Genomic DNA, 23,070 nt, shown 5'->3' on the forward strand with positions numbered 1-23,070 from the left:
ATTTGTCCAATACATAAATTGAAAATCGAAATTTGTCTTCAATGACATTAACAAGTTCATCTAACCAACTAAATTACATGTATAAATAATTGATCTCAACCCAGAATACATCATCCAATTGGAGCTTTTCCATCATGCTGCTTGAATAGTAGCTCAATATAACCAAGTCGTGCGCTCTCTGGTAATGCAAGGAAAAGTTGTCTCTGACTGTTGGTATTAAACAGCTGGACAGCAAAGTAAAATAGTGCTGGATTTTCAGCAGTTATGTTCATATCAACCAAGGCCTTAATAGAGGCATCATATGAAGGATCCACGGGCATCAATGGCTGGACAGGTTGCACAACTGGGATAGGATGCACATTTTCAACTTTCTTTGCAACTTCTTTCTTCACATCATAATATTCTTGTTTTGTAGATAAATAAGAAAATTGCTTCTCAGAAACCATTTGCAATTGCTGGCACAACTTGTCAAACTTAGGATCTATGGTATCTTGTGTCATTCTCTTCCTCTTCCTGCTTCCCCCAGTATTAGTAGATCCAGGGGTGGATGTGCTAGCCTTCACTGGTGATGAACCAGTGGAGAACTCATCAACAAACCTATCATAGCTTGAGTCTACTGGACTTGGAGTGTAACAATCAGCTCCAAATGACTGTATGAAGTCATTGTCTAATACGATATGTGGAGATACACAGTTCTCACCATTGGCAGAGCTACCCCCCCAAAGCTTGTCTTGCTCCCCACGGAGTTGAAAGCCTCCATTCTTAAACTTCTTAAAGTTGATATTCTCCTGCAAATTGGACATATAAATTAGGATCGCATTACATATTTTTAGATTGACATTATGAAATAAATAATCATACATAAATGACAGCCACCTGAATTCTAGCTGCACACCAATCTTCAGTGGCCTCAACCTTTCCAGTCTCAAAATTGAACCCCAAACCTGTCTCAACAGTCATCAGTCTATTGAACAACTGCCAATTCTGTTTCATGTTGTCGTGCTTCGTTTTCAATTTTTGCATGGTACAATTTTTACCACTTACAACCTTAAATTCATCAGCAATCTTATCCCACTTCATTTGACCAGCATTTTTCTTTCTCCACTCATACAGCATATCTAGGAATATTTTGGTGGTTTGAATATCCCATTTAAATTGTGCATCTCCCTCTATCAAACTTTCTTTCCCTTTCTTACTCATTTCCTAAACTAGTAACAATGAGAGAATATTGCTGTCAAATGTAAGTTAAAATGAACATATCACAACCAAGATGAGCTATGCAATTAGATGGTGAGCAAAAAAACCAGTCATAGAATAAAACATTTGGAAATTCAATCATTGAAACACGTTGGACATATAAAGGGTGATCAATACATTGAATGAGATATGATTCTCGTCCTGTTTAACAAAGAAGACTGATCAATACATTAAACTAGACTAATGTTGAATCTGTGATATGTATAAAAAAGTTGCACTGATGAGTCTTGGTTCCTTTTACACTCTACAGACTCAAAGTCAAAGTTCAATATTTGGCAATATCTATTGTTATACAGATAACACTTCAGCATTGCACACTCATTTTCATAAAGCATGATTACTACAGAAAATTGCACATTACATTCAAAACCAGATTTAGTGTTTCAGCTGGGGGAAGCAGTAGCAAGTAAAAACCAGATTGATACCCAGCTAAATGAACTTCCAAGACAATCATAAATACCAAAACCTCCTAATATTGGAATGAAAACAAATCCAGCATAAACAAAGCATATAAATCCCATCGTAATAATCGAAGACACTGCCCCAATCTCCAGCATCCAGATTTTACACAAACAAAATATTGACTACAAAAATTAATCCAAAAATTCTATCTACAAATGATTCTTGGAACAAACCCATAAAAGAGATCAAAACCCAGAAGCTCTAAACGAAGAAAACAAAGAGAGACCGAACTAATCTAGGATTGAGGAGAAGATGAGGGGATTATCGATGTGTGAAGCTTCGTCGCAAAACTCGATTGAAGACACTGCGCCGTTGCTGGTCTGCCGCAGCTTGATATCAGAGATGAAAATTGAAGAAATGAAGGGTTTACAAGAGCAGAGAAAAGTCTCGTGTGAATTGAGTATTGTGGCATATTGTGTAATTTTATGACTTCATTAGGGTAGTTACATTAGCAAGGGAAGAAATTGTCTTGAAATGGTAGAAAATATCACAATTCCAAAAAGAATCATTTATTGTGTTTAAATTGCTTTGAAATTTGTACCACAAAATTGCTGTTTGTTTGTGTAATGCAATATATGGTTCAAATGCAATATATTGTGCACCAGAATTGTGCACCAAACGCAGCCATTATGTTAGTAAGTTTGAACGTTTAAACAAAGACGAAATAGACAAATGACCTATCTTTCGAGGATGGCATGTTATATTAACCTAAGGTGAGTTTAGCATGTAGTGAGCACTCCAATTTAAAATAACCGACTTTTTTAGGCTCTTTTTTAGTTTTTTTGTCGGGTAGCATTAAAAGGACGAAGAAGACGACGAAAGCTGAGTGCGCATTACGCTCCATCCGCCCAGAACAAATATGATGATGAACGTGACCAGTGAGCCTGAGAAACACTGAGAGCCCACCGCGCTCTTTAAACTCTGCCACCAGATCTCGACCATTATTCCCTCTTCAATCCCTATCTTTCACTCTACTTGCTCATTTCTCTACTTCTGAAGCAGTGAAAACCCTAGATCTTGCCTTTGTTTGGTATTTTTATTCGTTGTTTCTCGAGCCACCAGAGCTCAACTCCACTCCTGTAGGTTCACATTTCAAGGCCCCATGGGGCCTCATTCTCTGGCTCTACTTGTTTTCATGGTGGCATCTATTTATTTAGAGAGCGCAGTGGCGATGACATTGTCGACGAGGCTGATTCACCGGTACTCGGAGGAGGTGATGGGTTTTAGGGTTTCCAGTGGCCGGAATGTGAGTGGAAGCGGTACGTGGCCGGAGAAGAGGAGCTTGGAGTACTATCGGATGCTGGCGAATAGTGACTTCCAGAGGCAGAAAATGAAGCTTGCGCCTCAGTACCGGCTGCTCTTCCCGTCCGAAGGGAGCAAAACGATGGCCTTCGGAAACGACTTTGGATGGTATTTTCGTATATATATTTTTTTGCTTTCAGTCACTCGTTGTCATTGCTTGTTGACTGTTGAACTTGATTGACCATGAACGCGTTGATTTTCTGACTTAATTTCAATATATTTCCATATGTGGAAGAAGGTCAAACTTGTGTTGGTTAAGCTTTGCTGAATTTTGCACTTTCTTTGGTTTTCCATTGCTGGTAAAAGATCACTGGAGGTTTCTGGCAAATAACCCTACTCTAATGTCAACTCAATGAAAAATTTAGTTAGTTGAAAGGATTAATTTCAATAGTGGCAGCGAAACCGTTGTTTATCTAATTATTCAAGGAATAAACCTACTTTTGTCATCATTACACAAGGACGTGAACTACTTGGAGAGCTTAGATTCTAATAGTGGGCTAAACGTAGGTATTTATATTATTCTAAGGAATTTTTTGTGGAATTTTATTCTCTTAATGCATGCATTTGATATTTAACTATCCGAAATTTTTAGGTTGCATTACATGTGGATTGATATAGGAACACCAAAGGTTTCTTTTCTTGTTGCTCTGGACGCGGGAACTGATCTTCTTTGGATTCCGTGTGATTGCGTACAATGTGCTCCCCTATCTGCTAGTTACTATAGCAGTCTGGTGCGCCAATCTTCTTCTCCTTCAACATTATGATCGCTTACTTTTCAATCCAGAGTGACTTCTTTTGCTTTTCTATTTCTTCTTGAAGTTATAGGTTCTAGGTTGTCGTTTTATTATAATTATCGTTAGAATGTATCTAATACTAGATATAAGTTATAACAATCACATTAATGCTTTGATTCGGAAAATTCTACTGAATGACAACCAGATTAGCCATATTATGTTATTATTGCACATTCCATTTTATTGTGTCCTTAAATATTTGTCGTTGAAAACATGATTTTAGTTGATATCAATTATGTTATGTAACGATGTCGTTATGTTAAAAATGATGATTGACACAATCTCTATTGGAGAGTAAATAGCTATGGCACTGTCCTATAGTAGTGACGTACAGGTGCTCATGTTGGCCATGATATTGTAGTTACATCAATTGCTGCTAACAACATATCGTCATTTCCTCTCTTTTTTTGGATAAATGATAAATAGTATCATTGGAAGTTGCTGCCACCATAAGAAAGAATCTCCACCATTGGTTGCTTAAGCTTCCGACTTCTCTGTTTTCTAGATAAAGAATGTTATTGCGCATGCACATATGGACAAAAGAGTGGGTTTATGTGATAGGGCTCGAAACATTTCATGCAATACAATATCACGTGACAATTTTAAGGAAGAAGTGAAGCCCTGCTCTTCCTTTGGTGTCTTATTCTAAAATACTCCATGAACATTTTTTGGTACGTAATTACCATGATAGCCTACAGGTCCTAAACTAATATTGAATACATAAAAAAGAATGTCTTGCTAATGTCACATATCCAAATGGTTCTTTATTTTCATGTCATAAATATGAGCTTTTCGTGGAGCTGCCCTTCAATTAAATATAGTGTAAGAATGTCTTTGGGTAACCAGACTTTCTATTATAGATATGGTGATCTGTCTGGAACTACTCTTATTGCTGGCCTCTTAAATGGTGATTCAGCCCTCTGTCAGATGCAGTTTCAATTTTTCATTAGATCTGTTTTCTTACCAACTTAAGAAAAAACGAAAGAGCCGAATTTAAATGGAGTAGTGAAGCCTGTGCTAGAATATGGTAACCAGTTTAGCACTTAATTTCAAAGATTGATTGGCAGGTGCTCCCTCGTATTTGGGGCATCTTTTATGCAGGATAGAGATCTCAATGAGTATAGTCCTTCTGCTTCAAGTACCAGCAAGCATGTATCTTGCAGCCATCAATTATGTGACTCGAACTCAAAATGCAAAAGCCCTAAGCAGCAATGTCCTTACACTATCAACTATTATACAGAAAATACTTCGAGTTCTGGGTTGCTGGTTGAAGACACATTGCATCTTGCATCAGGCGTGGATGATACTTTGAACGCTTCTGTACAGGCTTCTGTGATTATAGGGTGGCTAATTCTGTGCTGTCCTGCTCATCATTTTCTCATTTAATGTGTTTACTAATTTACCAAGATATGCTTGACTTCTTCTAATGGCTTTTTGGTTTCCACTTTTGTGAATTCAGATGCGGTATGAAGCAAAGTGGTGGTTACTTGGATGGCGTAGCCCCTGATGGTCTGATGGGCTTAGGACTTGGAGAATTAGCAATTCCAAGTTTCCTTGCTAGCGCAGGATTGATCAAGAACTCTTTCTCGATGTGCTTTGATGAGGATGGTTCTGGGAGAATTTTTTTTGGAGATAAGGGGCAAGCTACTCAACAATCTACTTCATTCCTTCCTTTAGATGGGAAATAGTATGAGCCTTTAAGTATTTTTATGATGTCCTTTCTTTCCGTACTTAACACTGCAAATTAGGATTTTATTCTTGGATATGCTAAAATGCTTCTAGTGCTTACAATTTTCTGCTCTTGGTTTGGTGCAGTATAACCTATATTGTTGGGGTGGAGGCTTCTTGTGTCGGTAATTCTTGTCCCAAGCAGACAAGCTTCAGAGCCCTGGTTGATAGTGGGACGTCATTTACATTTCTTCCAGATAAAGTATATGAAGCAATTGCTGAGGAGGTAGTCATTAAATTCTACAATATGCCAAAAGTTGCTAACAATGGTCTTATTCAATTGTATTCACTTCACAATTTTGTAAATTGCTCATCAATTGGTCTGATGTGATTGCTGCTTACAGTTTGACAAGGGAGTGAATGCTTCAATCTCTACCTTTGAAGGTTATCCTTGGAAATATTGCTACAAGACCAGGTGAATTTACATAAAAAAATTAAATGGAACTTTAAAAGCCCTCCTATTCGCTGCATTTTTTTTTTCTTTTTCTGCAGGGGTGCATGGTGTCTTAACATGCTAACATTTGGGTGGGTTTTTGTAGAACAGTTCACCGGAGGTTCCCAAGGTTCCTGCCTTGAAGTTCATGTTTCCGCTGAACAACAGCTTCGTGATTCGTGATCCTATTTTCCCGATCTATGGCATGCAAGTGGGTATTTCTTGAGCTTTAAAATTTTTAACCATGTCTGTTTTGATTGAGTTTTACTTTTGTATCTTTTATGACGCAAAGTGAGGTGTTTGGCCTTGGTTGGTATCAAAAAGTACATTAGAAAAAACAGTGAGCCAGGGGATTATGTTGGCCACAAAATGGCATTGAGATGTGTCTATTCTTGACTTAATACAAGTAGTAATTATTTTCATCTTAAAGTCGCTTTGCATCCTACCTTTCTTTTTTTTTTATGCTCATTCTAGAAAATAGAGGAGCAATAAATTTAGAAAATGTTATAAATGTAGTTCTAGCTAGAGGTGTCAAACAGAGCACAGGCCCAGCACACTTTATTCGCGGGCCTCCAGCCCGTTTGACATCTCTAGTTCTAGAGAAAGTCCATTTATAAGCATTAAAAGTTTGTTTGATTCTCTGCTGATATGAATTGGTTGCCGTCTCTCTCTCCTCTCTCTATGGGTGTTGGGTGGGTTATGCGTTCTATTTTTTCGTCTCTATGTAATGTTTTGGGCCTCTCAACGGTCAGCATTGTTGCTTTGAATAAATCTAGGACCAATTGCACTGTAAGAAAAAGGTTGTATTATGAGTCTTGTGTATGCAATTATGTATTTATATTCAGTGGACTATATCTCATTCTGGAGAGATTTTGAAACGGTAAGATAGCAACCAAACAAGTGCTGTTAAGAACATATTTAAGTGTGGAATTTAATGCAGGGAGTGACTGGATTTTGTTTAGCCGTTCAGCCAGCAGATGGAGATATTGGAACAATTGGGCGTGAGTTTCAAGACCTTTGTCAAATGCAATGCAATGACTTATTCCCTCTCTTTCACTCTCACATTTATATGTTTAATTGCTCTTCCGTTAAAATCTGATGCAGAGAACTTCATGACGGGATACAGAGTTGTTTTTGATAGGGGGAACCTGACATTGGGCTGGTCACGTTCTAAATGTGAGTTCACTGGATTTCCTTAATCCTTTTTCTATTTAGATTAGTATATCATGTCATTGATTATAGTGGTTATCTTTCCATAAAGGAATTGGTAAAAACCAACTTTTGGATATGAAAACTGTCAAATACTTTTTTATTTACTTTGGCACAGTTATATTTCAATAGAACTGCTGAATAAGAGCTTGATCCAACACTGAGATTTCCATAAAGTTGGGATTTTAGACACTTACCATTTGGCCTGTCCTGGTTTTCCTCTACTGCTGAAGGTTTTTATCTCCGATTTTCATGAATGCCAATATTCATTTGCAGGTCAAGATTTAAGTAAAGGAATGTCCCTTCCACCCCCTCCAGAAGTCACACCGCTGAACCCTCTGCCTACAAATGAGCAGCAGAGGGCTCCTAATGGGCATGCTGTCTCACCTGCAGTTGCAGGAAGAGCTCCCTCTAAACCATCTTCTGCCTCAACCCAGTCAATCTCCTCACAGTTTTTAATCTTAAAATCATTGTTTCTGCTTTTTCCCTTGCATAGACTTGTTTCAGCATTCTAGGTACATAACAGCATCGCATAGGGCTTAAAGATACATCTATGCCGCATCTAGTTTGTCATGTAAAATTTAGTCTTCTTCTTGAGTATGGATACGTAGATCTACTCATCAACCCAAGCGCCATTGCTTTTTTTAATCCTTTTATGGCCATTGGGTTGACTAGGCCTGTAGGATGTGTATTATGTTGTTTGTTTTATATATATATATATATCTTCATTAATTTTCTGCTTTGCCTAGCCCAAGAGATGTGAAACAAGAAAGATACGTCTTTATCATCTTTTGGTCAAGCTAACTTGTTACATGTATGAAGTTACATGACCGTTGTGTCATCTCTGCATCGGTGATCTTAACTGCTGGTGATTGTTCGGCTGCAAATGACATTTGTGGGAACAAATGGTTGATTAATTTTTGTCTATCATAGAACTGCCCAGATTGAGAGAAATGCTAATATGAATGGAAAGTTATTGGGGCTTTATTCCCTGTCAGTGGGACTGAATGTGAAATTTCTTGGCATGATCGTATGGCTGCAAATCAATCAAAACTTGGTGTTTAATCTTCTTGTGCATGTATCCTCATATATACACGGGTGTGCATGTTCTTTTGTAGATTATACTTCTCACTAACCTTTTTTATTGATTGGGTGCTTTTGTGTAACAATGCGTACAAAATTCAGGCACTGAAAAGGTTAAACAGCAATTATTTGCAGGGTTAGGAGAAACAAACATGATTGGTCAGTGGCTTTTGGTTTTTTTATATAACAAAGAAGAAGATCCAAGCCACCCATAAAAGAAAAGAAAGGTAGCACAATAACTACATATATGTCCAAGAAAGCACAAAAACAAATATAGGCAGTGCTCTACTTTTTAGACTCTTGGCACCATAACTCTATTGTGCATATAGATTACTCTATTGTGCATGTAGATTAGGTTGAAAATGAAATAAAGTTGCATCATCTTTTACTTTTTTGCAAGGTCTATACCTCGATTCAGAATTGCATGAAAAAGTTTTTCAATTAAGTCACCAAGTTTAGGTAGTTACTATTATACTCTAGTTTTATATTCGCATTAATACTAATATCTTTGTGGTTACGATTTCAACTTATCTTATAGTCATGTAAGAAATTTCTGTACGTTTGGGGCATGACGGCTTGAGTTATTCGTTATCAAAAAACTTCATGGTTATTTTTGTTAGTAAAATAAACTAATAAAGTCTAAAATATAAACCATTTAATAAAATCACTCAACACAATAATGAGAGAACAGTATAAATTTATAACCCCACTTTACAATTACGCCTTAAGAATTAATAAAACTGGTCCATTACGTATACATTAAATCACTTTCTGGTTAAATTCATGACGTTAATGAAGATAGCAATCTTTGCTTTCTTTCATCACCATAGAAAAAAAAAAAAAAAAAATGAAGCATATGATTGATAATAATTTAGGTTCATACACACATACACATATAGAGAGAGATGGACGATATTTTGAGTGGAAGCCACACTTTTGCAAGCATGCTCGATACGTCCAATCACACATAGTACAGCTAAATGCTAATGAAGGAAAATGATGCTTTATATAACGAGGAAAACCCCATGCAATTGCAAGTACCCTCCCTATGCAAAGTCCACTGCTTTGAGGAATAGGTATTAGGTGGGATTAATTATTGTTGAAGATACAAGAATGCCAAGACAACTAAATGACAATGTCACAATAATATAAAGAAAATATATTTTTTTAAAAAAAACTGGATGACAATTGTAGACACAAAAAATTTGCAGCCCAATTAAATAAAATAGTGGGCTCTAAATTAAAATAATTTATGAAGCCCAAAATATTGTTAAATGGATAAAATCTAAGATAAATACAAATCAAATCAAATTCAAATAAAATAAAAATAAAATTAAAGGGATAATCATTGATTAAGTGATTTCTCTACAATACCCTTAATGTCAAGGGTTAAGGCCAATGGTACATAAGTAAATTCCACTTCTCCCTTTGCCTATAAATACCAAGCTCATTTGGAAAAAAAAAAAGAAGAAGAGGAGTAGAGAGAAACTATCTAAAGACTCTCTCAAATTTCTTCTCTAAATCCGGAATTCTTAGAATTCCTTCAAGTCTCAAATCCAAGTCAAGTCTCGGAAGTGAAAAGTCCAAGTTCTTTAAATCCGGAATTCTTAGAATTCCTTCAAGTCTCAAGTCTAAGTCAAGTCTCGGAAGTGAAATTCAAGTTCTCTAAATCCAGAATTCTTAGAATTCCATCAAGTCTCAAGTCCGACAATCAAATCCTAAATTCAAGTCCAACACTCAAATTCAACTGGATTTTATTACAAATTCGTAGAATTTGTTTGAAGCACTCAACTAAAATCAGAGGATTCCGTATTCGTGTGGAATACGTCAAAAGAAGAGATCAAATGCACTTTGATTTAAATATTTGTAATTTGTATCAAATTCTAAGTGTATTTAATTTATACTGAGGAATTTGGTGCGTACAACAATAACATCTTTGTATTATTTTTATTTCCCCTTATATATTAACATGTCTATATAAATATATATAGGCCCCATTCTGCTTAGTTAATTAATCACATATTTATTGACAAATTCATCAATGACATGCAAATAAACAAACAAATAAAGGCCCCCCATATATTCATGCATATGATTTGATATGTCCCCTGTTATGTCAATTTCCTTTCTTAAAAGACTCATAACATAAGTTGAAAACTTAACATGGTCCCCTAATGAGAAAAAATTGTGTGGTTTTTTTAATAAAAATAATAAACTCTAAAGTTTGTTTCTTTCCTTAATTATTTGAGAGGAATAAGTGGATGACAATAACAACACCCTAAACAAACAAGTTTTGATTGCGATGGTGAAGTTGATTGTGATAATTTCGGAAGGTCGCAAGTTCAACTCTCATACCCATTATGCAGTTTCGACATTATTTTCTTACATGGACCAAAAGCTCATGGGAGGCTTCTTCCTGCACGGGTTTCAGTCAAATATTATCTGTCGGCAACGTGGAGAGGGCCAAATTGATATATCGAGTTTAGAGCTGACTCAACTTTGCACGGGGTATATTGGGCTAGTAAATTGGATTTGGAAGGTACTAATAATAATGCAAGTGAAGGTACAAATTTATGTATGTTGTTGTTGTTGTTGTTGTTGGGAGACAAAACATATGTAATATGGAACAAAGAATGAAAATGTATTGGTTGCATTAATTTGAATGGATTTTGGAGTTTAGTAGCAACACTTGGTTAAATTATGATTGGAAAGAAAAGATAGATTGGGGTAGGAAGCTTGCCAGGAGCCCAGAAGTTTCAAATTAAGACACTGTTTGGTAAGAAGAAACTTAATCCAAGGCCCCAGCTGTACCCGCAGCCAAACACGTCGGTGCTTATCGTCCATATGACGTGCCCATTTTCTTCGATCAAGTCACACCAACAAAGTTGGCGCGTGACATTACGCTTACCTTCAACTCTTTCAAATTTTTAAAATCGAGAATGACATATTGTTTTTTAGACATTCGATATAGTTATAAATTCAAGCCGTCAGGTTTGTATGCACTAAAAATTCTTATTTGACGATAACATAAGTTGGGTCAAAACTCAACGCGCGATACACTCACAAGTTGGAGGTGCTTTACACACATTAGGTTGAAGCGCGTCAGTAGCTGATTACCCCTACTTCTACGCTCCGACAAACCCTCCAAAAAAACTCACATGCAAACCAACCAACTCGTCGCCAGCTGCAACTCGGCTCTTCTTACCATCTCCACCGTCAAATTAAAACTCCACGTGTCATCGAAACCAAGCTAAGATTCTTTCTTCAAACGTGTGGAGCTGTCAACATTGAAACGTGCCAGCTGCTTTCGTTTTCAATTTCACAATTATTGATTATAAATAACTTTAATTACCTAAATTGAATTTTGAAAGCAGTCCCTTTCCATACACATTGTTTTCAATAATTTACCTGTTTGTATCTCCTAATTTGTTTTTTGCATTCACATCCTTTTGTGGTTATGTGTGATCCGTGATTTCACATGGATCATGTGCGTCCATCTCAGTATTTGAGATAGCTGGGACAACAAATATTGAGATTCTTAGCATTTTTGAAAGGAAATACTATGGGTAATACATAAATAATGATAAATGCAAGGCAAAAGGGTTATATATCTTGCTTGGAGCCTAAGTATGACAGGCTTGCCTAGTCAAGTACCAAGTACATACAGAAATCAGATTTTTAACATTTAAGGCAACATTCATTAGGCAGAGCAACAAAAAAATCATGTCTTCTAATAAAGAAAGCTTTTGTTTACTGGAGTGTTTGGAGGGTCCACACCATCTCTAATTCTATTTGTTATTTTATTTACATATATAATTTTATTTTTCTTAGATTTTTGAATATGATGAAAAAGGCCTATATAAACAGTAGGCCTGCATTAAAGAAAGATGTCATAGCAAGTAAAGAAGGTTGGAGAGAGCAGGCAGCCTTAAGAAGAAGCCTTTCTCTTTGGTTGATTGTTCTAAAGCCAAGAAAGGAATTTTCATATTCACTTCTTTGGTTTTCCTAAATAGAAGCATTACCACCTTCATTAAACTTGATTTTTTCTTCAAACCCATCTCAAATTAAAGACTCAAAAATGGGGGTAGGAGGTACTCTGGAGTATATATCTGATTTAATAGGAAGTGCTGGCCATAACCACAAGAAGAAGAAGAAGCAATTACAGACTGTGGAGCTTAAGGTCAGGATGGACTGTGATGGGTGTGAGCTTAAGGTCAAGAACACCCTCTCTTCAATGAGTGGTATGTATGTCTCCCTTGTTTCTCTTGCTGCACATCTTTTGTGTTGGAGTAATGATATAGATCCCATTGTTGAGTCGTACCCACAGATTTTATGTGCATGATGTGGGACATCTATCTGGAGCCTACGAATTCACTTGGATCCTGTGCATCCAACTCATCTGTTGAGATCACTGGGATACCAACTACTAGGATTTTTATCATTTTTGTTTGTGTTGTGTTCAGTGATTTAGGACACAATTTAACAGACTTTTTTTTTGGGGTTTTTGTGTATGGTGTAGGAGTTAAGAAGGTGGAGGTAAACAGGAAGCAACAGAAGGTGACTGTAACTGGGTTTGTGGAGGCAAACAAGGTGTTGAAGAAAGCTAAGTCAACAGGGAAGAAAGCAGAGATATGGCCTTATGTTCCATACAATCTGGTGGCTCAGCCTTACATAGCTCAACATTATGACAAGAAGGCCCCTCCTGGTTATGTCAGGAAGGTAGAAACCACTGCAGCAAATGCTACTGTGACCAGAAATGAAGATCCTTACATCTTCATGTTCAGTGATGACAACCCAAATGCTTGTTCTGTCATGTAACTAAGCAAGAAAAATCACTGTCCACTAATCCAAATGCCTGTTTTGGCAAGTACTTGCTTGTAGTTTTGCAGAGGGTTGGTTTTGGTGGGACTAGAAGTCTAGATTGGTATTGGGTATTTGATGGAATAAATAATGTGGGTTGTTTAAGTTGCTATAAAGGCACCTGTATATAGTACCTTTCTTTGTCTTTGTTCATGGTCTTCTGGTTTCTTGACACAGAGGAAACTACGATTACGATTAAATAAACCAATGTTTAATCAAGAGAATCCACCAAACAGAGAGAATAACCCTCAAAATTTTGATTAATCTCTTCAAAACAAAAGATAATGAGCTCTAAAGCCGCCTACAACACTAATGAAATGAACCAAAAAAAAAATAACAAAAGTGTAAAATTACACGAATGTCTCTAAAATAAAAAAAGGTTCATTTGAAGCCCTAAACAATGAAATTTGACAAAAATAAAGTGAGGTTAGTGGCACAACGAGTAGTCTTGACAACCACGTCGAAATGAGTGTTCTGAACTAGGTTTTGCACAATTCTGACAAAGTGACTTTTCAATCCTAATAGTCGGTTGGCACTAGTCCTACATCATTTGTTTTTGGTGCCTGAAGATGATCTATTATGCTTGTCCACAGCTGTATTCAGAATTCACCAATAAAGAATAATGCAAGCTGGCTGCTGCTAGATATAGGAAATGAAATGATGTTTGCTCTAATTCCTAGTATGGGGATTGCTGTTCATGACATATATTGTGTACCTGCCACACATAAAAAAGCTTCAGATTTGGTAGAAACCCATTCACTTTTTGGTCATTTTTAAAATACAAGACAGATATTGCTCGTTTCAAACTATGAACAAAAGCCAAGCCTGTATACAAATCAGTGCATTGTGGATGATGATGAAGAATTTTCAAATCCATTTTGGCTCCTCCATGGAACAAAAAGCAAAGAAAAGAATTTTCTCACTCTGTAAACATGAGTAAAGAATCTATCTTTTTAACTTTTTTCCTCACCCTTTTCTCGAATCCAAAGGAAGCGTAAAGAGACCAGACTGAGTCCCACAAGTAGAGAGTTTCAACTTTCATGTGCTATCCATTATATATTTCAAAAGAGCATACAATAAACTGGACAAAAAAAAAAGAGTTCACTTTGAAACTTCAAGGAAAAGAGTCATTTTCATCTACAAAAGTATTATGAATACCCATGTTTTTTGTCCAAACTATTTCAAATGTAGAGATGGACGCAAACGGTTTCAATCAGAATCCTTAGCATTTTCATTCCATCTAACATGAAGCGGTTGCTCGGCTTATGTGCTTGAAGTTATGCTGATGTTTAAGCACCATAACTTTACTGGATCATAAGATGCTGACAGAAATTTAGGCTGAACTGTAATGTATGTAAAGAATATAACTATAAATGCACAAATGGGGATGCATAAATGTATGTTGGTAATGGAGTCATCATACCAAACAGACAACCATTCCTTTCGATTAACCAACTAAATGAACACTTCCAAGGAAAAAACTCTTAGCAGAGGACAGACAATATCGATAATCAAGAAATAAAACAAGTAAGTAGAGGACATATTGCCTAACTTGACAGAATTGTAAACCAAATTTAGAAACACAACCCAAGTTGACACTTATGAATAGATAAAAAAAAATAAATTAAAACTCCATTCTATAATCAAGAAAGAGTCACCTGAGTAGTTTAATTGATCAAATTCATAAACTATCACAGAAAAAGAACAGAGGTATACAACCAGATGAGTTGACAAGATATTTGGATGTTGAGACAGTGAAGAAACTTGAAGAATAATGCAAGCTGGCTGCTACATGTAGGAAATGAAATGATTTTTGCTCTAATTCCTAGGAAGGTGTCAAGGGTTACAAGTTTTAGTATGAGGACGAAAATTCATCCAAGTGTTCCGTAAGCCGAGATATTATCTTTAAGAGATGAGTTTCAGCTCTTCATGGCAGGAGTTTTCACTTCCTTGCCTAAAACTTTCAGCAACGAGACATTTGAGGTCAAGTCTATCCTTGCTATTAGATACAGGATGATAGATAGTCTTTCACAAAATCTCACTTCACCATAGACCTAGTTGAGTGGAACTGATCAGACCAATTGAAGTATTGCCCTCTCCTGCATTTTCAAGCTAACCATCCATGGCTTTAAATTTAGTTTATGCTCCTACTTCTGCCCTATAACTCAACCTGAGCATGCATTTTTCTGCCAATCACAATGATAAATGGATTTTAGAAATGTGGCATTCTTTACTATGAGGTAGTTGAAGTCAATTGGCCTGGCAAGCAACTCCTCAATCTCAACATAGATGGGTCATTCTTTCACATTTTGTTGGTACACCTAAATTTCACATTTACTTGGCTTCTCTGTTTGGTAGAGTTTATTTTTACAATTTCAACACTAGTTTATAAGCTCTCGGGTTGGTAAAACTTATACTCTAACTTATAAGTTATGAAAAAGTATATTATGTTCGGTTTAAAAGATAAAATAAAAACTACAAAATATGAGAATTGTATAAATTTTTGTAATTTTTTATTTTATGATTTTTGCTAAATTTTATTTATTTTTATTAAGTTTAAATTTAAATTCAAAGTTATAAATTTTTTTATAATGTTATCTTAGTAAAAAGAAAATAAGACATGGAAAAAAGAGAGAAAAAAAAACTATGTTAAATCATGAATTAAAATGTGTTTTTGAGTATTTTAGTGTTCATAAATGTTGGAATATAATAGGATTTGAAGAAAAAAAATTCAAAATCTTAAATTTTAAACCTTAAATATTAAAATCTAAAACATAAAAACTAATTCCTTACCCCTAAACTCTAATATATCATTGTCAAACAAAAAATGATTTAATACGATTTTGAAGGAGAATTATAGCTATAATTGTAACAAAAAATTAGAGTCCTCCCAACTCCGTTTCTAAGGTATTTGGTACAACGTGTCTCATGTGAGGTAGTTCCAAAATAAACTGCACATCAACCCACCAAGCTATTTTAAGCTATTTTAAACAAATTTCCCACATTTGTCAAAGTGGGTAGGTATGCTGCACATCACCACCGTCGATGAAGGCTGGGACCCCACGCACAGTTGGCCCAAAAACCTAACTGGACGGCCCAAATACCAATCGGTTCTTACCCGACCAAAGAATGAAAAGAAAACCCAACTACCCTTCCCAGTTCTCAACAACCCCGCTAGGAGTAGGCGCTCTCTCCTTCAATATGTCTGCGTCCCGAACTCCCTGAATCGGACAAACAAAAGAGAGTGAACGAACAAAAACACTCCTTATATCGGATTACGCCATGACAGTTTCTCTGCGTAGCTCAACTTGCATTTCTCGCGCTAGTGTGGGACACCTATTCCAGAGACCAAAATTGGCTTATGACTGCTCCGGATCCGTATCCTTCCCTTCTCGTCCTCACAATCTCTCCTTCAAGTAAGTTCGCTTTGCCTCTCAATATTATATAGTTGGGTTTGGTCCAATTTAGAACCTTTTTTTTTCTTCTCGTTAATTTCGATTACTTAAATATAGTCGACTAGTCTTCTTCCTGTGATTCTTGTGTCAGTTATATTAAGGATTCTATAGTAATGTGACTTTGAAATAAAAATTTATGTTAGAAATCCAAATCCAAATTGTCCACTCACGATCCATATTGGTTCTTAGGACCAGAAAACGTGCTACATATGTGAGAGTTGCTACAACTTTACTTATATGTCACTCGATTAGGTTATGTCAATCTAATGTGGGATATAGTCTTAACAAGGTGAATGAAAACTTGTCATTTAAAAAAAAAAAGAAATTGATAGCGCGAATGAAGTATTGTTTTTGTATTTAATTTGATGTAGAGTGGAAATTATCATGTTCTAATAGATATATCTGAACTTATTAGATATTTGGAGATTACTAGGCAAGTTCAATTGTGTAGAACAAGTGCCATGGCGAAGGCCGAGAGTGGCATTGAAGAGATAGGAGTTGACCTCTCATTGAGCCCCCGAGTAAATTCTGTAAAGCCTTCAAAGACAGTGGCGATAACTGACCAGGCAACTGCACTTTTACAAGCTGGTGTTCCTGTCATTCGGTTGGCTGCTGGAGAACCTGATTTTGATACCCCAACTCCAATAGCGGAGGTAATGTACTCTACGACATATATATGCTCTTTCATTGCTGGATTATGCCTATAATTAGTTTGTGCTTGATTCAACTTGGATTCTGAATATTGACGTGATTCCCGTTCCATTACAATGTCCATAACAATTTATATGCGCCAACAGATTTTTAATCCAAATGTTGACTAAGTATTGTTCTTTTGTCTGTCCCATCTGAAATTTAGGCTGGGATTAATGCAATACGGGAAGGATACACAAGGTACACCCCAAATGCTGGCACTCAGGAACTTCGCTCTGCAATTTGTCATAAGCTGAAGGGTAAGTATACATACATACATACATATATATAATTAATTAATTTCATCCAGAAAACTCTGGTTAATGTTTGATGGCTTTTTGAAAGGAGTGACTGAGTGTTCTAAAATATGTCTTGGTTTGTTAAAATTTTCTGATCATTACAACTGTTATGGTGATCTTATTGTTGTTTTTTTATTTAATTTTCTTGCGGCAGAGGAGAATGGACTCACTTATACACCTGATCAAATTTTGGTCAGCAATGGTGCAAAACAGAGTATCCTTCAAGCATTGCTTGCAGTTTGTTCTCCAGGGGATGAGGTGGAACTTTCAACTTGAATCTGCTATTGCTATGTGAAATTTAAAAAAAAATTACCTGATGGTACTACCTTCTCTTTCCTGCCTTGTTGGCGGTGGATGCCTAAAATATTTTTTTTAGTTTGCTTTTTAGTGAATAGAGCTTTGTAAATATGTGTGTGTGTGTGTGTGTATGTGTGTGTGTGTATATATATATTGGAATTCCTTCATAGACCCTGCTCTTATGGAAAAAGCTTTAAAGCCATCTGCTCAGTGCTCACATTCAATTTAACTGAAATAACAACTGTAAACAATATCAAAGAGTTGGCTGGGATGTCATTGTTGTGTTGATGGACAACCAAGTTTCTCTTCCTGTTAATACTGCTTTATGATGGTGGAACCATGTGACCTATATTCATGTACAGCTAATGTTTATGAGTTATTTTGGAAAAATATCAATAGGTAACCTCTTCTCATGTGTATAGATCCCGACTGTTAGTGACGGCTTTAAGCCTTTAACTCTTCAGGTTATAATTCCTGCTCCATTTTGGGTGAGTTACCCTGAAATGGCAAGGCTGGCAGATGCGACACCTGTGATTCTTCCTACACGAATCTCTGACAATTTTCTTTTGGATCCAAAGCTTCTCCGGTCCAAACTTAGTGACAAGTCAAGACTCTTAATACTTTGTTCCCCCTCTAACCCGACCGGATCAGTTTACCCCAAAGAACTACTTGAAGAGATCGCAGAGATGGTGGCAAAACATCCTAGGCTTCTGGTACAGTCACTTAACCTGAACTCTTGGTATGCATTTTCCTAGCAATAGAATGCTGAACTTGTTTTACCTTTTATCGTCCAGGTGTTGTCTGATGAAATGTACGAACACATAATTTATTCACCGGCAACTCACACAAGCTTCGCTTCTCTGCCAGGCATGTGGGAGAGGACTCTAACTGTCAATGGTTTTTCTAAGGTAAGTTAATGTGATTGCATTCTTATGGCATAGTCATTTTGGTTTTGGTATTTCTGACCGATGACTCGAAGTGGTAGGTGTCATTTTAAAGTGTTGACAAGTTATGGTAGGAAATTTGTAGGCCTTTGCAATGACTGGTTGGAGACTTGGATATCTTGCTGGGCCCAAGCACTTTGTGTCAGCGTGTAATAAGATCCAGAGTCAGGTATGCTGAATTTTCTCATTTTCCTGGTTTTATATGTGGTTGAGTAGACTGAACTTTATGTTAGTGCTCATAAAGTGAATTTCCTTGGCAGTCGATGGTAATGTCTTAATACAGGATTGGGTAATAGGTACTGCTAGATGCAATCAATAGTTGGCTATTTCGGTATCTACCACATTGACGCCATGTTTCAGGGGCTTGGCAAATATGGATCCTTTTGGTCATTTCATGTCTCTTATCGTGAATATCATACAGGTCATTAAGGTTATTAGAAAGGAAGTACTGGAGGTCTAAACCTATTGCACATATATGACATACTAAATGTATACAGATGTGAGCATGAAACTGCTGACTGATGCATCTGGAAATGTGCTACATATCAAAAACAAAGCTAATTATTTCAATAGTTAAGTTCATGTAAAACAAATCTATTGGGTGACATATCTTTGATAACCAAAGTAGCAAGTGGAAAAGCGTTTCATGTCAGTAAAGCGTAATTGATATTTGATACTTACAGTTACATAGAACACATGCATGCTCCTTGCTCAGTCACACATGGGTTAAGATTATCTCACAACAAATTGCAAGCTCCATCTGAACATAGTTGTACGTATTTTTACTTTGTCATTCAACTCAATAAGTTAACTTGTTGGGTTGGGGCGTTTCATATCATTTATACATATTCTAACAATAGTGTTATATAATTCCAGTTCACCTCAGGTGCCAGTAGCATATCTCAAAAGGCAGGGGTTGCTGCCTTAGGACTAGGCTATGCTGGTGGTGAAGAAGTGTCTAAAATGGTAAAAGCATTCAGAGAGCGAAGAGATTTCCTAATTAAGAGCTTTGGAGAAATGCAAGGGGTTAAGATGTCAGAACCCCAGGTACTAGCTCTAATTTCCGACGAGCTTTCTTGTTGCTGCTGCAGGCTTCTACCCTAGGTCAAATGTTTTTTGTTGCTCATACTTGTTGCTTTTGCAGGGAGCTTTTTATCTTTTCATTGATTTAAGCTCTTACTATGGAACAAAGGCTGAGGGATTTGGTGCAATTGAGGATTCCGAGTCTCTCTGTCGGTACCTGCTTGATGAGGGTCAGGTGGGTGCCTTATATTTTGTTCCCTCACCCTACTTTTTCTGCACCACACATTCACACAGAATTCAACCCTCAAGCTTCTGAAGGTGACTGAGACATGTGCTGTGTCCGTTATCTTATAAACTATTGAAAATGTGAAGATATATACCAAGTCCATAAACTTCTGATTTGATGATGCTATAAGTTCTATATAAAGTTTCAAAAAGGATCAAGTGAAAGCAGTGAAGTAATATTATTTTTCTGTGAATAGCTAATGGTTGTTGATTTACAGGTTGCCCTAGTCCCAGGGGATGCATTTGGGGATGATAGCTGCGTCCGCATCTCTTATGCAGCATCCCTCACCACCCTGCAGGCTGCTGTCGAGAGAATTAAGAATGCACTTGCCGCTCTCAGGAGTGCTGTCCCTGTATGATGTGGACAAAATAAACACGAAATTTGGCAGTTGTTTTACTCTTATTTATGAAATGCTTCTACTTCGAAGTCATTCTTTTCAATAAAATGATAGCTGTACTCTTGGTTTTCTTGTTTTCTATCAGCATCACTTCCATACTAACCAAATGTGATTACATGAATCAAAGAGACCTTTTGGAAGAGCCTCTGCTGTGTGTTTTTTGTATCACCAGTTTGCCTTTAATGTACTGCTGCTTACAATTAGAAACATGAATATACAGTGTAAAGCCCACTAAAAACATTTTTTGTACTAGTTTCGATTTGATGTTGGGACTTTTTTCTATCTTTTTTCGCGTTTTCTGTTGTGTGGTTGGGCTTAAATATAAGAATCTACTCGGGCTAAAATATCCGAACATTGATGTGAGAATTCAATTCCTATACATGTCAGCAGCTGACTGGGTAAAAAGTGTTACGCGCCACGTGACCCTCCAGCAGCCATGTGAACTAGAGTGACTTGTTGTGAGAAAATTTTCACCAATGACTGAGTTGAGAAATTTGAAAACCTGATATCTTATTTAAAACAAGCTATAGTATTCGGTGACCAAAATGAGTATTTACTCATGAGATTTTTCTCCATGAAGATTTTTATGTGAATGACATTGCAGGTAATTGAATGTGCAGTTACTTGACTGTGAAGAGATAACGGTCCAACTTTTCTTCCTAGTTGACCTCGATAAGGTTCTGGGGGAATCATTCCTTGGTACCTTTCAAGAAACATCTTTTGCTTCAAAATTTCCTAACAAATTAAGCCTATCTGCTTGTCAATGAAGAAAGCTTAATATCCTTCGTACTTCTCTCTCAAAGGGGCTTTGTTTTTCTTATCAGGAGGCAACTGGTTTGAAAGAGAGACCTGTCTAACTGGAAATGCTTTGCAGAAGACATGATCAGGAAGCTAAGTACCCTTTCAACCAAACGCCAAAACTTTCTTTCTTGACTTGAACTATAAGACAATCAATCTCTCAGAGAAAGAATTCTCTACCTGTCCTCCATGCTTTCTTCTATGTTTTCGCCTTTTATATAACACGACGAAGTTGACGAAAATCAAGGGAGAGCTGAAATAAAAAAAACAAGTGCTTGAAAGAAATGGAGGCCTCTAGTTCATGCCAAGAAGGCACAGCAGAGATTGTGTTCTTTGACTTAGAAACAACAGTACCAAATCGAGCCGGGCAACGTTTCTGGGTACTGGAGTTTGGTGCAATTGTAGTATGTCCACAAAAGCTGGTCGAACTAGAAAGCTATAGCACCCTCATTAGACCTCATGACCTCTCTGTGGTAGCGCTGAGGTCTGGTCGATGTGATGGGATAACGCGTGAAGCTGTTGCAAATGCACCCACTTTTGAGGATGTTGCAGACAACATATTCAACATGTTGAATGGTAGAATTTGGGCAGGGCACAACATAAAAAGATTCGATTGCGTCAGAATCAAGGAAGCCTTTGCAGGGATCGGTAGGCCTTCACCAATGCCGGTTGGAATGATTGATTCTTTATGTGTATTGACAGAGAAGTTTGGTAGAAGAGCTGGTAACATGAAGGTATATATGTATATACAGGCCTATCCTATACCGAAATTGCATATATCAAACCCCAACTGATTTACTTGTCTTTAACCAGATGGCTTCATTGGCTGCTTACTTTGGTCTTGGGCAGCAGAAGCACAGGTAGGTGTGTATATATATATATGTATAGAATTTGTTCTATACAAAGCATTGATTCTTAGTTCTGTAGCCATATTACTAAAAGATCAAAATTTACACAGGAGCCTCGATGATGTCAGAATGAACTTGGAGGTCCTGAAGCATTGTGCAACTGTGTTGTTCTTGGTAGGTTGATTGATGCATTCATTTATGCCACAATTGATGAACACTTGAGCCATAAACTGGATCTTTTTGTGATTTGGGTTGTGGTGTTGTGCCAGGAATCAAGCCTTCCAAGTGTTTTGAATGGGAAGTGGCAGGCATCGCCACCCTCAGTCATGACAAGAAGTAGAAGTAATGGAAAGCTGCAATGCAGAGAAGAAATAAGTAGCAGAAAATCTCCAGCTTCAACCTCTATTGGATACCAAAGGGCAGTGCCCTATGCAAGAGGAAGCCTTGGGAAGGTTAGTTCCTCAATATTATTTTAATATATGTTGTATATATCTATATATATATCCAACATTGACACTGAATTAACAATGAATGTATTTCTGTGAAAAAAAAAGGTGACAGAAGGAATGAAGAACTTATTGTGTAAAGCTCAGGAGACACAATCTCTAAACAAATTACTCAAGCATTCTCATTCTCTACTCCGATAAGCAAAACCGGAGTCCGATTACTCAATCAATCTGAGTCTCCCCTGGATTTGATTTTCTGCTCCATTGGAAAGGAAGGTTTACATTGAAAAGTTCATGGACATTGATCACATCAAAATGGAATTTGAATAAAAATGTTATGTTGCTTCACACCTTTTGTCCATTTCATTGTACATCAAATCCAAGTGAGGAACTAGAAATTAATTTGGACTGCCTCACACCATTTAGTCCTTTTGCTTGAAATCAAATAAAAATGATGAA

At 36.8% G+C, this 23,070-nt stretch overlaps 5 protein-coding genes across 6 annotated transcripts; 4 read left to right on the top strand and 1 right to left on the bottom strand.

Annotated features, from left to right (window-relative positions):
• Nucleotides 1-110: 110 nt before the first annotated feature.
• Nucleotides 111-1,798, bottom strand: LOC120012576. Its single transcript, XM_038864019.1, has 2 exons — nucleotides 877-1,798; nucleotides 111-788 (listed from the first exon to the last, which is right to left on the bottom strand). The coding sequence occupies exons 1-2, from the start codon at nucleotides 1,198-1,200 to the stop codon at nucleotides 111-113; spliced, it is 1,002 nt and encodes a 333-aa protein (XP_038719947.1). The 5' UTR covers nucleotides 1,201-1,798.
• Nucleotides 1,799-2,520: 722 nt separating this feature from the next.
• On the top strand, nucleotides 2,521-7,922 carry LOC120013880 (aspartic proteinase-like protein 1). Of its 2 annotated transcripts, none has more exons than XM_038865850.1 (10): nucleotides 2,521-3,129; nucleotides 3,614-3,752; nucleotides 4,917-5,170; nucleotides 5,275-5,502; nucleotides 5,631-5,769; nucleotides 5,888-5,958; nucleotides 6,088-6,187; nucleotides 6,917-6,977; nucleotides 7,081-7,152; nucleotides 7,462-7,922. In XM_038865850.1, the coding sequence occupies exons 1-10, from the start codon at nucleotides 2,822-2,824 to the stop codon at nucleotides 7,698-7,700; spliced, it is 1,611 nt and encodes a 536-aa protein (XP_038721778.1). In that variant the 5' UTR covers nucleotides 2,521-2,821; the 3' UTR covers nucleotides 7,701-7,922. The 2 variants fall into 2 exon arrangements, with proteins under 2 accessions (XP_038721778.1, XP_038721779.1); XM_038865851.1 differs by having other exon boundaries at nucleotides 2,522-3,129; nucleotides 4,917-5,158.
• A 4,229-nt stretch (nucleotides 7,923-12,151) lies between these two features.
• On the top strand, nucleotides 12,152-13,281 carry LOC120013385 (heavy metal-associated isoprenylated plant protein 23-like). The gene is made up of 2 exons (XM_038865175.1): nucleotides 12,152-12,509; nucleotides 12,788-13,281. Exons 1-2 carry the CDS (start codon nucleotides 12,347-12,349, stop codon nucleotides 13,084-13,086), a joined length of 462 nt encoding a protein of 153 aa, XP_038721103.1. The 5' UTR covers nucleotides 12,152-12,346; the 3' UTR covers nucleotides 13,087-13,281.
• A 3,043-nt stretch (nucleotides 13,282-16,324) lies between these two features.
• Nucleotides 16,325-20,598, top strand: LOC120012002 (bifunctional aspartate aminotransferase and glutamate/aspartate-prephenate aminotransferase-like). Its single transcript, XM_038863223.1, has 10 exons — nucleotides 16,325-16,544; nucleotides 16,999-17,236; nucleotides 17,440-17,533; nucleotides 17,727-17,830; nucleotides 18,334-18,582; nucleotides 18,664-18,777; nucleotides 18,899-18,982; nucleotides 19,690-19,860; nucleotides 19,958-20,071; nucleotides 20,340-20,598. Exons 1-10 carry the CDS (start codon nucleotides 16,411-16,413, stop codon nucleotides 20,478-20,480), a joined length of 1,443 nt encoding a protein of 480 aa, XP_038719151.1. The 5' UTR covers nucleotides 16,325-16,410; the 3' UTR covers nucleotides 20,481-20,598.
• Nucleotides 20,599-21,145: 547 nt separating this feature from the next.
• Nucleotides 21,146-22,959, top strand: LOC120013761 (protein NEN4-like). Its single transcript, XM_038865693.1, has 6 exons — nucleotides 21,146-21,218; nucleotides 21,344-22,051; nucleotides 22,131-22,177; nucleotides 22,276-22,339; nucleotides 22,435-22,617; nucleotides 22,720-22,959. Exons 2-6 carry the CDS (start codon nucleotides 21,602-21,604, stop codon nucleotides 22,810-22,812), a joined length of 837 nt encoding a protein of 278 aa, XP_038721621.1. The 5' UTR covers nucleotides 21,146-21,218; nucleotides 21,344-21,601; the 3' UTR covers nucleotides 22,813-22,959.
• The last annotated feature ends 111 nt before the right edge of the window (nucleotides 22,960-23,070 follow it).

This window comes from Tripterygium wilfordii, chromosome 13 (genome assembly GCF_013401445.1).
Source record: "Tripterygium wilfordii isolate XIE 37 chromosome 13, ASM1340144v1, whole genome shotgun sequence".
Classification (NCBI taxonomy): Eukaryota; Viridiplantae; Streptophyta; class Magnoliopsida; order Celastrales; family Celastraceae; genus Tripterygium; species Tripterygium wilfordii.